Source organism: Ammospiza caudacuta, chromosome 7 (genome assembly GCF_027887145.1).
Source record: "Ammospiza caudacuta isolate bAmmCau1 chromosome 7, bAmmCau1.pri, whole genome shotgun sequence".
In the NCBI taxonomy this organism is placed as follows: Eukaryota; Metazoa; Chordata; class Aves; order Passeriformes; family Passerellidae; genus Ammospiza; species Ammospiza caudacuta.
In genome coordinates this window covers 21,509,514-21,524,785 of record NC_080599.1, presented here as the reverse complement: position 1 = coordinate 21,524,785, position 15,272 = coordinate 21,509,514, and the positions used below count along the sequence as shown (strand labels likewise).

General features: G+C 39.2%; 1 protein-coding gene across 5 annotated transcripts in view; it reads left to right on the top strand.

The window, feature by feature from the left end:
- RALGPS2 (Ral GEF with PH domain and SH3 binding motif 2) overlaps positions 1-15,272 on the top strand; it is a 114,156-nt gene that overhangs the window by 81,421 nt on the left and 17,463 nt on the right. For 4 of the 5 annotated variants that reach the window (XM_058809084.1, XM_058809082.1, XM_058809083.1 and 1 more), the window contains 5 exons: positions 29-96; positions 746-881; positions 1,738-1,889; positions 11,318-11,372; positions 14,627-14,704. In XM_058809084.1, coding sequence (XP_058665067.1) covers positions 29-96; positions 746-881; positions 1,738-1,889; positions 11,318-11,372; positions 14,627-14,704 — 489 coding nt within the window. Of the gene's footprint in view, positions 1-28; positions 97-745; positions 882-1,737; positions 1,890-11,317; positions 11,373-13,034; positions 13,127-14,626; positions 14,705-15,272 lie in introns of those variants that run through there. The other variant, XM_058809085.1, reaches the window with a different exon arrangement.

Below are 15,272 nucleotides of genomic sequence, written 5' to 3'. Positions count from 1 at the left end.
AGTAATTTTTAATGTTTCTTTAATGCAGACTTTCATTAAAGATAGAACCAGGGACCAGCACCCCCCATTCTGCTGCTTCCAGAGAAGATTTAGTAGGTAAATGCTTAATAAATGTGAGAAGACTTGAGGTTGTCATGTGCATTATTTTAGAATTGCAGACGTGGAAAATATTTGCCTGAGGCTATAAAGAAGTGTGAAGTTTAAACACTGCATGTTTGTAATAAAAAATCTAAAGGTGATCTGTAAAGAAGGAATTGAGTTGTTTTTTTAGGTTCTTGTATGTATTGTGGCACTAAGTTGTTAATGTCATTTGGGGTGAGGAGCTATTAAATATTCATTCTTTGTTGTGTCTAGACAGAAGGGCCTTCATCTAAACTTTTCATGGCATAATATGCTTCCAAAAATGAACATTCTTCTTGATCAATGCCAAAAGTGGTTGAAGGCAGGAGTTTGAAAATGTAGAATCAGTGGGACATGCCCAGTGCTGGTATAGTAAATGCAGCCACCTTTAGGACTTGCAAAATACTTCCACTGGATGGTCTATTTCAACTAAGTGTGTTTGGTTTTGATCCTCTGCAAAAACCCTGAAGTGCAGGGGGTTTAATTGTCAATAGATCAAAGAGCTTTACTGAAGCTGTCTCTTAGAAAGGGACTTTAGGTTTTGTGCAACTTTTCCATGATTTTCTAAGTGATCCTGACAGTAATTCTGAAGTGATTTGGGAGTAATATCTTTTTTTCTTCCCAGGCTCTGAAGTTGGAGCATCTCCACAAAGTGGAAGGAAAAATGCTGCAGCTGAAGGAGCCTTGCTACCACCAACACCCCCTTCACCTCGGAACCTGATACCCCATGGACATAGGAAATGTCACAGTCTGGGCTACAAGTCAGCATTTTGCTTAACCTAAAACTCCTGAGCTTTTTGTTTTTTTGAAGTATCATCTTTCAATACAAAAGCTTTGCTTGTAAAAAGCAGCACAACTTGTACACAGTACTTCACTCACAGAGCAATTTGTGGCCAGGGAGCAAGCTCAGAACTGGTATCCCAACCAAAGAGAATTAATCAAAATAGGAAGGCTAAAGTTTTGATGATAAGACTAGTCAGTGAGTTAACCAGAATGGCTGTCTCTGAATGACAAAACTATCAGTTTTTAATAACTCATCGCCACTGTAATTATTTCAAATTCAAAATTATATCACTGCTTTATTGATATTTTTACAGGGAGACCTCCTTTATGGACTTTCTTGGTACACTGTTTAGTAATGGCTTCAGCCTTTTACCATATAAGTGTACCTCTAATAATCTTGATCATTATCTCATCATTTCCCTTGTCATGTCTTCAAAATGCAAGATTGTATCTATTCAGTAATTAATAACTTCTATTATTTAAGTTTACTTTTAATGAGGTAGAATGCAGTGCTGCCATTCAATTATAGAAGTGTTGTAGAAGACAAAAATACAGTGTTGTAGAAGACAAAAATAGCATAAGATATTGAAAGTAATTGTTAATGTACTCCTGACTTCCTCTTTGTTACACGAGTTCTGTGCAGTTTTAAAACTGGCAATTCCTACTAGTAATTTAGGTAAATTAGTTTACCAGTTTGTGTACAATTGCTTATGGCTTGGCCATGATTTAATTTGGCTTTAGGAGCACGCTGCACACAGTCCTTCAGGATGTTAAAGCAACTCCTGGGAGGTCCCAAAGGCGAGGTTGTCACGTTGTGTCCTGGTTGGTTTCTAGTTTCATCCACAAGATGAACACGGCGGAGTTCAAGAGCGCGACGTTCCCCAACGCGGGACCGCGGCACCTGCTGGATGACAGCGTCATGGAGCCCCACGTCCCCTCCCGAGGGCAGGCTGAGAGCTCCACCCTGTCCAGTGGGATTTCAATAGGTAGGAGCTGCAAACACACCCAGGCACTGCCTGGGCTTTTAATAAAGGCTTTAGCACAGTTGGCTGGTGATTGAGCCTGCAGCAGTGCTGTTCCAAATTACTGCTCCTGTTGTCGAACAAATCCGAGACATGTAGGGCAAGGAGGGTGACTTCATCTACACACTATGAACTGAGAAATTCTGAAAAAGATTCTTGTTTTTGTTGTTGCTTGGGATTTTTTGAATTATTTTTTTTCTTTATCCCTGTTAGTTAGTCATAACAGCTTCCAATAGTCCTCTTCCTCAGTGGAGGTAGAAGGACGTACAGGACATGATTTTCTATTATCTTTTACCCCCTATATCAATTGAAGTTTTATACTGGGATTTCTATTTAAAATGCCATATTGACTTGACTGTGTAAATGGCTGACAGTTTTAAGAGCATAATTTCTAAGTGCTTTTGACTGTGGCAGAAGATAGAAATCTAACTTTAAAATACCTCAAAATGTCAGAATCTGTTAAATTTTGATAAATTATTTATCTTCATGTATTTAGGGTGGTGCTTTGTTTTGAGAAGTTCTGCTTCCTGAGTTTCCTGTGTGAGAAGAGGCGTTCTTTTTTCCTGTTGCACGCAGATCTTTTAGATGGAGAGAGGACAGGACACAAGTGCCTCTCAAATCCACCTGTTTACAGCCAGGGCTGACAAATGGAACCTCTCACTGCAGTCCTTTTCCTCAGAATTATTTTTTTGATAGAATTCAATGGTGTTCAATTTTTGATGCATTTATGATGATGAAAGATCCTTGTAGCGCTTCACGTTTCTTTGGATAACTGAATTTTAAAAGCAGTTTTGTTTTTTAGCCTTTGTGGAAGGAAATAAGGTCATAGATTGTCAGATGATGCTGCTTTCAGGAGCTGTACATGTATTTTCTTGAGGAGGAGACCATATAGAATTAGACCTAAGTAGCTGGTCTAAGTGAACCTGTTCACATCAGGCAGCTTCCACTATTTAATGTGCATTCCCTGACTCTGGTCCCTGCAAGTTCTCTGCTGTGGCAAAGTTTTCCATTTCGAAGCCATTCATCAGGAATGGTGCTTCTCCTCAGCATCCAGGCAGCTTCCATTCCCAGGGTTTGCATGGTGCAGGAGACCCAAGCTTTTGTCACCATTGCTGAAATGTAGCATTGCCCTTTTCTCAGGGCAATGTTTTATGGATGTTTTCTATCTAAATACTTAAGAAATTCTCTGCAGTTGATCCTTTTTCTCCTGAGTAAATTATTTCTGTACCTCCATTACAGCCTAGCAGGGAAGATTTGCCAGAGCTGACAGGCAGTTTCTCATAAGGTGCAATTGAGACCCAGTCACCATTTTTATATTTTGGAGAGTATAGGATTTTCCTACTTTGTCTCCTCTCTGAATTTTTCAATTCTGTTCTCTAGCTCAAGCATGACCTGACAAGCTGGAACAAAATTGCCATTTTAGAAGACTTGTATAAATGACTTGTAAAACAGCAACCTTGGGCATTTTGTGCAAGATCAGCATTTGTTGTTAGAAATTCCCCTTTCCCATTCTCTTTCATCTGCAGCCTCCCCATACTCAGTTTTATCACTGTTTTGACAGTCCAGCAGTGGTGTTATTTTTGCTGTTCCTTGATGATGAAAACTTCAATGACAGAAAACTTTGATAGAGGTGCTAGAAATATATATGGAAGAGGGTAGGTTCTGGAGGTTTGCAGTATCTATTACTGCAGAATTCTTGGAAATGTAAGTTGTCTGGCATTCTGTGCTGCTGCCTCAGCAGGATTTAAGGAAGTTGATTGAAGCTGCTGAGTTCCTCCATCATGTTTGAAGTAGTCTGTTTACTCAGGACTTGGAATTAGTACAGTCACTGCAGCAGAGAGGAGGTTTATGGTATTCTACAACACAGCTTCAAAAGACTGTCAGGAAAATGTCTCCTGAATGTGTGTACTGAAAGGAGTGTTATTCCTCACCTTGCCCATAAATGTGGATTTAAACCTGTTGCTCTAGAAACAGGACTGCCTTTTTTACATATAAGCCTATATGGGACTTTACTTTTTGGGTAAATGATCCTTCTTCAAAACATGGACAGAGTTTCTGCTATGTCAGCACCTTGAATGTGCCTTTAAAGACAACTGTAATGCTGCTTTAAATCACTCCTGTGTTTTGAGGGCTCAGAGGTGTCTAGACCTTTCCTGTCCTTTCATATTGGAGGATCTGATAGGACCTGCCTCTGTTAAATATCAAAACGCCACCAGTGTAACAACACTGTCCACAGGGATCCATCAGCAAGTCTGTAGCCTAAAGCACACATGGAAGTGGTGATGGACATTTTGGTTATGCCCTGCTGGGAAAGGCTGACAGTCCACTCTGGGAATGGTGCAGAGCATGCCACAGTTTTGACACCCATGTCATTAACCTTTCACAGATGAAGAATATACTGACTGGGTGGTTTTTATTGCAATGAATGATTCCTAAAGCAGCAGCAGTGCAGTAAGTGAGGCAGGTATGGGGTTTGCTCAAAACAGGTGGATCTGTGATGTGACAGCCAGAACTTTATCAGATTATTTTCCTAATTTCAGCTCTTGGAGGGTGAGTGTGCCTCAACATTCAACTCATTGTGAAAACAAACAAGCTCAAAAATATTAAAGATACAGCTCTTTTATATTTATTTCTTGTGCTTGCGTCAAAACAGTTCTTGTTCCTAAAGCTGTGGGAAGGTGTTATAGCTGATGGTCATGTGTTATGCTGGAATCAGGGAGCTGTACCTCTGGTTCTGTTGCCATCCTCCTATATTATAAATAGGTGCTTGTCATCTGGACAAGATTTTAAAAAGTGAGAAATCTTTTTCCAGCAGTGCCAGGGCTATCCTAGTAAGAAGGAAGAAACAGTTGTCCAGTCCCATACACAGTGTTAGATGAGAAATGTTCTCTTGAATTCAGGAGTGTAACAAGAGAAAATAGTCTCTTTAAGTTTTAGGTATTTATAAAGTAGATGACTACATTTGAGCTGGTTACAGTTGGAGCTCTTTATAATCACTTAGAGAATTGAAATCCTCAAGGATATGATTCATCTCATTCTTAGGTGGGTGGCTAAAAAGAGGTTATAATGGCTTGAGTCCTTAAAACTTTCTGTTGATTGCAGACACTTTTGAGAGACAGCACAAGCAAATACAGACAGATGAATAGTGCTGAAAATGTCTGTTTTGTGCGGACAGTCCAGAATATGTGCTTTTAGTAGATTGGGACAGATGCTTTTACTTTGCAGTGGAAGTTCCTTGAGAACCCCCACTCACTGCTATCAGCCAGGCCTAAAGCTACAACGTGGTTTTGTTCTTGGAGGGCTGTGTTTGGATGAGGTCACTGTTTGGGTGAGGTCACTGTGTACACTCTGCCCTCCTGAGGTGTGAGCATTGCTCTTGGCTGGCTTCAAGGAACCACCTGCACACTTGTACCACCTGTTCTCATGCCTGTATTTGCCTCCTGTCACCTCCTCACTCAAAAGTAGGATAAATTAAGATGATTTTACTAGATCCTTGTTCCACTCAGAAATAGCATGAAACTTCCTTTAATTCATAGGATATTTTTCCAAAGAATATATGGTCTTCTATTAATTCCCAATTTTCTTGCGTTTTTAAAGTACTTATTGCTTAAGTGTGATCTTAAGTATCTTTACAGGAATGTTCAGCTGGTTTCATGAATGTTCTCAGAAGCTTTGGATTTCTACCATTTCTTTCCAGCAATTTGTCTCTGCTGTGTTACATAATTTCTTAAGCTGAGTTTGTTTACAATGGCAAATTGTTCAGATAATTCCTAAGCAGTAAAGGGAGCTGTGTAAAACAGGCCCTTCTTTTCATGCGTTGCTTCTGTGTGGCTTTTCTCCTCTTAGAGCATCTAACCTAGAGGATGCAAAGTCATTTTACTAAGGAAGTTATTCTTTGAGAGTGCTCTCTCATGTATACCACTTCAAAACAGAGTCAAGGTATGAACATGGGAACACTTCTGAAATTGAGATGCTAACTTGAGGTGTTTAAAAATTCAAAGGAAACAATAATGGGTTGTGTTTGTAGCAGTGTTGGATTAAAATTCTTTCTAAGCTATTTTTTCCCCAATTATTTTTCCTGATCTGCAATGATATGGATGAAAGCTCTAGAAAAACTAGAACTCTTGAACATTTGCCTTTGTTTGTGTGTTGCAATCACTGGAGAATAACTTCAGCCTTTGTTCTAATGCAATTGGAGGAGTTAATGCTGCAGAGTCAAAGAAAGGAATTCTAAATCAGTGTGAATTAATGTAAGAAAGTTTCTTTGTAAGAACAGTACATTTCCAAAGTAAACTGGATGAAATACATATGAGAAATCAGCTTTTTAATGAATTCCTCTATTAAGTCACCACCTCGAAGTTATTGAATTCTACAAGGGATTATATTTCTCTTTAAATAAATGAAGTATAGGTGTAGGTACACAGTCTATGCATTTACTTTCAGGGGTCTTAGCAGCCTGTAGAGTAGGGAAGACCTTTACACAGCCACTGTTTGTTTGATTCTTTAACCTGTACTGTGCTGTTCAGGTGTGGAGGACTGAGTCATCAGATCAGATTTCAGGTAGGGTTTCAGGCAGGAGAAATATGTCAGGTTTATATATATATTTTCTTTATATGAGTGTATGGATGCCTGTCTTTTGCCTTAAATGTGGATACCCAGACATGCTATTGTGAACTACTGCTTCTTTAGTGATAAGATAAATTTAAAAACTGTATAATATTAGAGGTTAAAAATGCACATGTAGGTGCCTGGATTTGAGAGGGGAAGATACAGTCTAGCACTCCTGTTCTTCCTGAGGAAGAACTTGGTGCTTTCTTGGTACTGTTTGGTCCCAGGCTCACTCTCTGGATGTGTTTACATCAATGTAGTTACACAAAGCCCCTGTTTCTGCCTCATCTTTATCCATTTGGTTATTTGCTTTTGCTGATTTTTCACAATGAAATTCAGTGATGGTATTAAAAGTTTCTATCAGTTCTCTGGCATGATATTGCCAGAGTTGCTGCCATCTGTATTTGGTGAACTGGGGAGCGAGAGCTGAGCTGCTTAAACTGAACTTAAATAGTTAAATGGTCATGAACTGCATATGAGGATTTGCAGTGTGGTTGTGAGCTCACCAAGCAGAGCAGAGCTGTCAGGGCATGGAGCCCATCTCTGAGGTGCTGTCTGGGCTGGGCTGTGCTGCAGCCATGGGTGTTCAGGCCTCTTGACCAGTTCTGTGGTAGAATTTTCAGTTTTCATGGTAGAATTTCAGCTCTGCTGGGTCCATCCCCAGCTCTGGAAACGCGGTGTAACCGGAGCCAGGAGAGTGTCGATGACAGATTTGGGAAGGGGAAAGAATTTTTAGTCTGAAGACTTTTTAAACTCTTTGGGGTTGGTTTGTTTATATTAACACCTGTTTAACTTTGGGGACTAACTTCTGGATAAAGAAAGCCTGTGTTAAGTGTTCAATATCCCCAGACTTGGGGCAGCGAGTGGGTGCCGTGACCAGGGGAGTGGATATGGGATAGTACAGGCATTCCCTATCCCATAACTGGGAACCTCATGCTGTTTGTGTGCCTGGAGCACAGACATCTCACAGACATCCATCTGCCTGTGCACATCTGCAGATGTGAGCAGAAAATTCACATCTGAACAGAGCTGCAGTGCTGGGGCTCTGCAGACAATCCTGAGCCTTCTCAGATAATCACCAGCACAGTTAGCAAAAAAGCCATCTTGCCAAATGCTGTTATTCCTAAGATAGCCTTCATAAAGACTTTCTTTTATTTCAATCCTGAACCATAAATTTATTAGCAATGAAGAAAACTAGGAAGATAGTGTTTTGTGTTAAGTGGTTTCTTACATAAAGCCAAAATTTGTTTAGAACTGTAACTAACATAAAGGGCTTATACTACCTAGGATTTGTTATTAAGTTTAACCTGAAGAACTTGCTTGAGGTTGTTGGAAAAACTCAAATATTGAGTACATACTTGGGAAGAATTTAAGAAGGTGATATATTTTTAGAGTACTGAATGAATGAAATATTTCCAGTTGAGGTGACACTCAAATAGTGCACTTAATGTTTAAACAGAGCTTGGCTAGACATCTAACTTTTATTAAGTTAAAAACAGTCCCTTTTACCTCTGTTTTGTTATGGAAGGAGGCATATCAGGTATTTTGTTTTGCTTTTCAGGGGAGGGGTGTTTTTTTCAGTATCAGAACTTGTCTTGCAAAGTATCTTCTAGAGGGTTTTAGAATCTAAAAAATCCTGTTGGAGATGTTTTTATATGGATGTTAGAGGAATAGTCAAACACTAAAATTAAACCTTTTCCAGGTTTTTGTTATAATTTTTACAACGGCTGCAGGCATCAATGTCAATGTTAAATCAATTGCTATGATGTTTTGTCCAATTTTTTTACAAATTGATGTTCCTTTTAAGTGTAATTGTTAATTTCTGTATATATTTAACTTTTTAAGTGAAACTTCTGGTTTAGAAAGCCCCCAAATTCCTGTAGGTTTTCTCATACTGTACTGATACTGTACCAAGGAACTTTGTAATTTTGTGATAGGTGACATTTTAGCTCTTGATCTAGATTGCTTTGCATTTTTACAAAGCAGCTCTAGCTTTTAAATCTTTCTGTAGTCTACTTAGCACAGCAGTTGAATATAACTTGATTAGCAAAGCTGATACAGTTGCCATCAAAATGTCATTTCAGGTAGAATTTTAATGTCTCAGCCTGCTTTAAATGCAAACAATAACTTCATAATGCTGTCTTATTAGGGGATTTTAATTGTGTGGATCTGTCACAGGGGCCTAAATTAAGTAGAGCTCTAGTCATGTGCTTCTTGCTAATACAAAGCTAAATCTAAGCAGTAGTAAGAAAATAAATAAGATTCTAAGTTTCCCTAATGCTTTCAGTGCTGGCTGAATGACTTGACAGAAATTGCTGCACCATTTTGCAGAACAGATTGCTCCAAGTAACCACAAAAAAAACTTCAATTATATGCAAGGGAAGCTATTTTCATGTTGGGGTTGAACTCTACCATCCTAATTGTCATTCCAGCTGCTAAAAGGATTTCAGCACCTTAAGGTCTTACTGTGGGAGATTGTACCACAAACATCCTTCCTCAAAGACAGTCAGCTGGGAGGCCTTACCCAAAATGCCTGCCTAAATTTTTCTCTGAATTATTACATCTGATTCTGTCTCCTCATCCCCAAACCATGCCACTTATAAATTAGAAGAGACTTCATGTTTTGCCTTGCAGAGAATACAGCTGTGGTTTCCTTAGGATGGAATAAATCACTGAGCTTTTCACTGTGATGTGGATTGTAGAATTTGCTGAAGGTATTGAGTGGTAGTTGTTTCTTCCAGGAAATGGTAAGGACTTTGCAAAGACTCCTGCTGTAAGACCAAGCTCCACCTGGACAGGTTACTCCACTGGTTATTCCTTTTTTTTCTGGGATAGTTCATGATTCACCTGGTAGTCTTTCTGTAGAGAAGTACCTGGGATAATGTGGAGCTCAAGCCACACATTGTCTTTTCCATGTTGCAGCTCAGGTGTAAATTGTGCTGAGCAAAACTTCTGATTATTGTTATGGCCACTCCTTTGCTCGCCTGCCCTGTGGCACCTGAATGTTTGCTGATAGATTCAGTCTGAGAGGGTCACCTGATGTGCCAGCACTTAGTCAGCTCAGAGGAAGTGTAACTGAAGCAGGAGTAACTGTGCTACCCTTCTGTGCCCAGAGCTTCCTGCTGCTGTCACCCTCCCTGCAGCTGAATGCTTGAGGATCAATGATCTGCAAATGGACACACTAAAAACTTAAAGGCACTTCTAGAAAGTAATGCAGGTTACCTGCTGAATGTTTTACCTCCCTGCTGAATGTTTTACCTCTCTGCTTGCAGCCCACTGCAACATCATTTCTGCATTTCATAGCTCCTTCCACTACACAAATGGCTCTTCCCGTAGAGTTGGTGTGAACCAGGTTAGGACTTGCCTTTAGGAAAAATTCAGAATAAGCTGAGAGCAAATGATCTAGTATCCCATAGAGGTGGTGTTAATATGTGGATGTTGAGCTAATGTTTGCAGAAGAGGCATCTCAGTTGAATTGGCTGGCAGATAAAGGCTTTTATTTTCTCTTTAAATTTTGCACAGAGGGAACTTCAGCCCATGCTGAGATTTTCATGGCTCTGGGCTGGAATAACCCCTGCTGTGTGTAAACCTTTATTGTCTCCATCTTTACTCTGTGTTTACTCAGTGGATATCCAGACCTACTTTGTACACATGATGTTTTAGGGCACTGCTTTTCCCTGCTGATTTTCTGTGTAAACTTAGAGGGAACTGGTTCCCATTTTCAGCCTCTGTTTCTCTGAGGGAACTTTTGAGTAAGGAACATTGATTCAGATTTTTTGTTTGTTTTCTTATTTGTTTCAAAATAATTGTATTATTTTATTGCTTCCCTTTTTATATGGGTGTTCAGGCAGTAGACCAGACAAGGTGGCAAGTTAGTGTGCCAAAAGGTGGCTTCAAGCATTGACTGACATTGAATTGCATGGATATTTAGGCTTTGGGATTATCTGGAGCCAGGAATGTAGGTTTGAAGTGTTGAACAAGGCTAATAGCTCCTGTGGGCAGCTAGGGTGGTCTGAAAGGTGCAGAGCAGCAAGGCACAGATTGGAATTGTGTATAAAAGCTGCTGATTCCTGTTAACAGCATCCCTATTGATAATTATTTACTGATTTTTAACATTACAGATAGCACCCACCTTGTCTCTATGTTTAAATGCTTATTTTCAGACTGATGGGATTTAGTGGAATTGTAAAGTTACTGTCTTATTTATGGGACTGCCATGAGTGGATGCATCAGACATTTGAGATTTTCCTCTATTTTCAGTGTTTAAAATAAAATGTTTCTGGATTAGTTTACAAAGCACAGAAGGAAATAATACTGTTGTGATCTGGTAGAGTAAGTGGGAGATAGCTTTAAAAATTGTTTAAGGCTTCTCAAATTATATACTGGAGATTTAACAATGAATTTACACCTCTGTGTCATGACTGTGTGTGACTTGATAAGAAACTGTTTAAATAAGTGACCTGTTTTTCTAAATGCAGACAAATCTGTGTTTAGGGTGTTCTTTATATTCTGAAAATAAGGTTCCTATTTATTAGTGCTACTTTTCTTCAACTTATTAATGTAGAACTAGACCCTGTCCCTTCAATCTCCATCTCAGTGTATGTGGAATTCCTGAAGCAAATCACAAAGTGTTTTCCTTGTAGCATTTTACTGAAGTATTTTTTGCATTTCATCTTAAATATTCTGATATTCAGAATCTCAAATATTGATTTGTTTAGATACAATTGACAGACATGGTTTGTAGATGAAGAAATAATGTATCATGTGTTGTTATATTTCTCTAGGTAGCAGTGATGGTTCTGAACTCAGTGAAGAGACTTCCTGGCCAGCATTTGAAAGGTAAGAAAAATTGTGGTTTTGTGGTTTTCTATTCACATTGTTACTTAGAGTCTCTCACTCAGTCCTCAAAATGATGCTTTTTTCACTGAACTAGACATCTTCTGCCTGTTAGAACACTAAAAAGCTGTAGTAAGTTCACTGGATCTGTTAAAGCAGCATAGAAACACCTTCTGCTCACTAATGGTTATTAGGGCTTTTATCTAATGGGGTTATTAGGACTTTTCTCTAATTAGGTGCTTACTCAGTGCACACATCCTTGAAGGAGCTCAGCCAGAGAGCCATTAGACCCCACAGGTTTTATATATGTGGATGTCACATGTGCTGTTTGTGTTTGTGATTTTCATTTTCACTTTCCCTGAGACACTCATCTGTTCATAGTCCCTTTGCTCTCTTTTCATTGACATTGTCACCTCTTTTTCCGTCACTGTTACACAACAATGCCCCTTGCTCATGTCTGACTTTGTGGTCCAGAATTAACAAGTTGTTCCTTTTCCAGCACCTGTGAGTGCTCAGGTGGCATTGACCACTTCAGCCCATTCTCATGTTGTATTTGAGAGTGTGGAAAAAGACAAACAGCTGTAGTTTAACATAGAAAAAGGTGCAATATTCACCTTCCCACAGCTGAGTAAGATGCACAGTACAGTGCATTGCTTGCTTCTATAACACAGTTTCAGGTAATCCATCAGCTTCAGAGTTACCATGGATGACTTTTCTACCATGCTTTTACATTTTTCATAGGAATTTTTGTCAAAAAACATTGTCTTTTTAGTTGGGAGCTGTTACCACAGACATTCTGTTGAACTCACTGAAGCAGTTAAAAGTTCTGTCTTAATTTTGGAAGAAGTCTTTGAAAATCTCTCTGTGCCAAAGGTGAACTTCTGGATGCCTCATGCCTTAAATATGAGTACATACATGAGGAAAGGCCCTAAAGAATTTCATCAGGTAACATTCCACATGAGCAGAGAACACAAATGGGGTCAGAAAGGCAATCTCTTAACTTGCAGGCTGCATCACAGAGCACATACAACATTCAAAAGGTTTCTTTCTTTCCCTTCCTTGCTGCCTTATGGAATTGTGTATTGGTATCAAGTTGTTTCTCAAAGATAAAAAGTCATTAAGTTAGAAAAAATGGTGAGTTGAGTGTTATTACCCAGAGCAGCATAAGAAGCTTTGAAATTTAGGTTTAAACTTATGATAACACTCTTCAGAATTGTTGTGTGGACTTCTGAGACAAAGCAGGGACTTTTCATTCCTGTGCTAATGAGAGCTGGCAGCCCCAGGCTCCCCCAGTTAAAATGTTTGCTCCATATCAAACAGAAGATTCCTCCTCCAAATTCCACTTGTCTTCTGTACTTCCCTCTCTCCTGAGAGAGCTTTTGGGAGCCCTGTTGGAGATTTCTTGTGTTTCAGGGTGAGTTCTCATGCCTGTTGCCAGGGAGAGGGATAGGGTTCCTTACAGACATTCCCAACACCATGTGTGAAATTCCTAGAGATCTGCAGCAACCTTGAGTCTGTTCCTTGCTTTATAAGATGATGAGGCATGTTTTAAAATTTAATAGGTAACACACTGACATGCAGGTGTCAAAATTTAAGCTAACTAGAGAATGTCTCCCTCTGGTTTTAGTCTGTACAGTGAAGCACAGTGGTTTCCATTCTTTACAGAAATATTTAAGAGAGGGAGAGACATTAGTTGCCTGGAATTATCAACTCTGGCAAAACTGGGATACATCCAGTGTTCATGAATGTTTTCTATGCAGTGAAGGTAGGAATTCAGTATTTCTCTGTGTTTTAGGAACATCTTTGGGTAGGAAGGCTTAAATCTGCATCGTAGCCCTTAAGAGGATGAAAACAATTCCTCCACACACAGATTCCCCAAGTAACAGAAGGAAATGTAAAATGTATTCTTGTTTTTCCTGGCCTTTCTGCTTGTAGCTGAGGAATGCAGAAGGGGTGAAAACTAAAGCCACTGATTGTTTTTAAATGCAACAGAATCTTAGTTTGAAACTTGAGAAAGAGTTTTCAGCATTGGAGTGTCCCTTAAGGCCAATCAAAATTACTGGAAAGACTAAAATTTCAAGTCCTTAGAGTTATATCCTGTTAAGGGCAGTGTATTAAGTGACACTTCAGTCTCACTGGTTGTCATCCTGAGTGTCTCTGAATAGATTTCCCTGAAATAGCAGGATTCCAAGAGTGGTAGCCTCCTTGTTATGCAATAAAAAACAAGCTTAAAGGTAAGAAGAAAACATACTTAATTTGCATGCCATATGTATACAAAAATAAGCAGCTAATTTTACTTTATTTTTCCTTATTGTTTTATTTGCCTATATCTTGAGTGTGCTCTGAAAAAAAATTCATAAGTTCAAAGATATCTGCTGTGTTGAGAAACAAAATGGCAAATTGTGGAACAGGTTAGTAGATGGTGATTCATTAATATCTTTTTGATATTGATAATAAGGCTTGTACTTAACTGCCTGCTCCCAAAGAATTGCTGATCTTCAGTCTTTCAACAGAATACAAGCAGCTAGAAAAATGGATAGAAAAAGGATGTGAGGACAAAGTGCCTCAACAATGCTTGTGTTGACTTAAATGGAATTCAGTCAATTAAAAGGATCTGATTCAGAAAAATAAAGTTCAGTGAAGCAAAGCAGTGTTCTAAAGGCAGGTCTGGGGCACAGTGACTGAATAGGGATAACAGGATGGATCAGGTAAATGAATTTAAAATGTGGAGCTTACAGGCCAAGTGTACACCATAGATGGACTGGAAAATTGAAATATTGCTGAGCTGATTTCCATGTTACTGAGCACAACAGGATTTTAAACAATGTCAGGTGTATTTTGACAGAGCTTGTGGTTTCTTGCAGCCCAACAGCTTCTGTGTTTTCGTTCATAGAAGTGAAACTGTTTTTGTAGTAACATTAAAGTCAGATTTCAATGTAAGTTTTAGCAGTATGGTTCCTTTACATTTATTTGGTCTAAACTAAACGCAGACTTTGCTCTAAAAATGTGTTAATCTTCAGTGCCAGTAAAACACTTCAGTATTGTGAGTTCTGACAAAGAGAACATCTGATGAAATGAAAAACCATATTATTTACTTCTGCATGCCTTTTTTAAATAAAATTACTCGCTTTTTCTTACGTGGAAGAAGTGGCTTTGTGATATGCACACAAGGGAAGCTGTGTGCAGTTGTAGCAGTGGTGCTGTTTGTGTGAATGACAGTATTTGTAACACATCCAATTTATAATGGAATCCAACAGGAACAGGTTGTACCATTCTCTCGGCCCGGGGACAAGAGTGTCACGAAATGGCCATCGAGGCCACATGAAGGCCAGCAGGTACAATCCCACTGCACACAGAGGTGTCAAACCTTCCCTCTGCTGTTGGTGATTTGGTTTGGTTTAATAATTAAGTGGGTGTTTTCTGATGTTCCCTTTCTAACTTGTGTGTCAAAATAAAGGTAGAGACCTTTTTCTTCAGACTTGAAACTTTCCCCTTCAATGACTTACTCTATATCAGCCTAAGGACTGTTCATTCCAGTCTGCAAATCCAAATCTGAACCATTGGATCTTTCTATCAAGGCTAAAGATGTTTTGCCAGGGTAGCTTTTGAACTGCCTGCCACTGTGGAGCAGTGCTGGTAGTTCTCATGGGGAAACAAAGCTGCTCCTGGTGCTAATGGATGGCATTCCAGATGTTTTCTTTGCTGGCAGTTCTGTTTTGAATTTCTTTGCTCGTCTTCCCTGAAATCAGAGAGATGCCTAAAATGAGTAACACATTCAAATTGCCCCCAATTTATGTACACATAATATTTGCAAGCTGACAGAGTAACATAACTGATTGTTCTGATTCCTTATGGATATTGATTCTGTCTCCAGCTGTCTCACTGTAGTTGGGAAAGAAATTG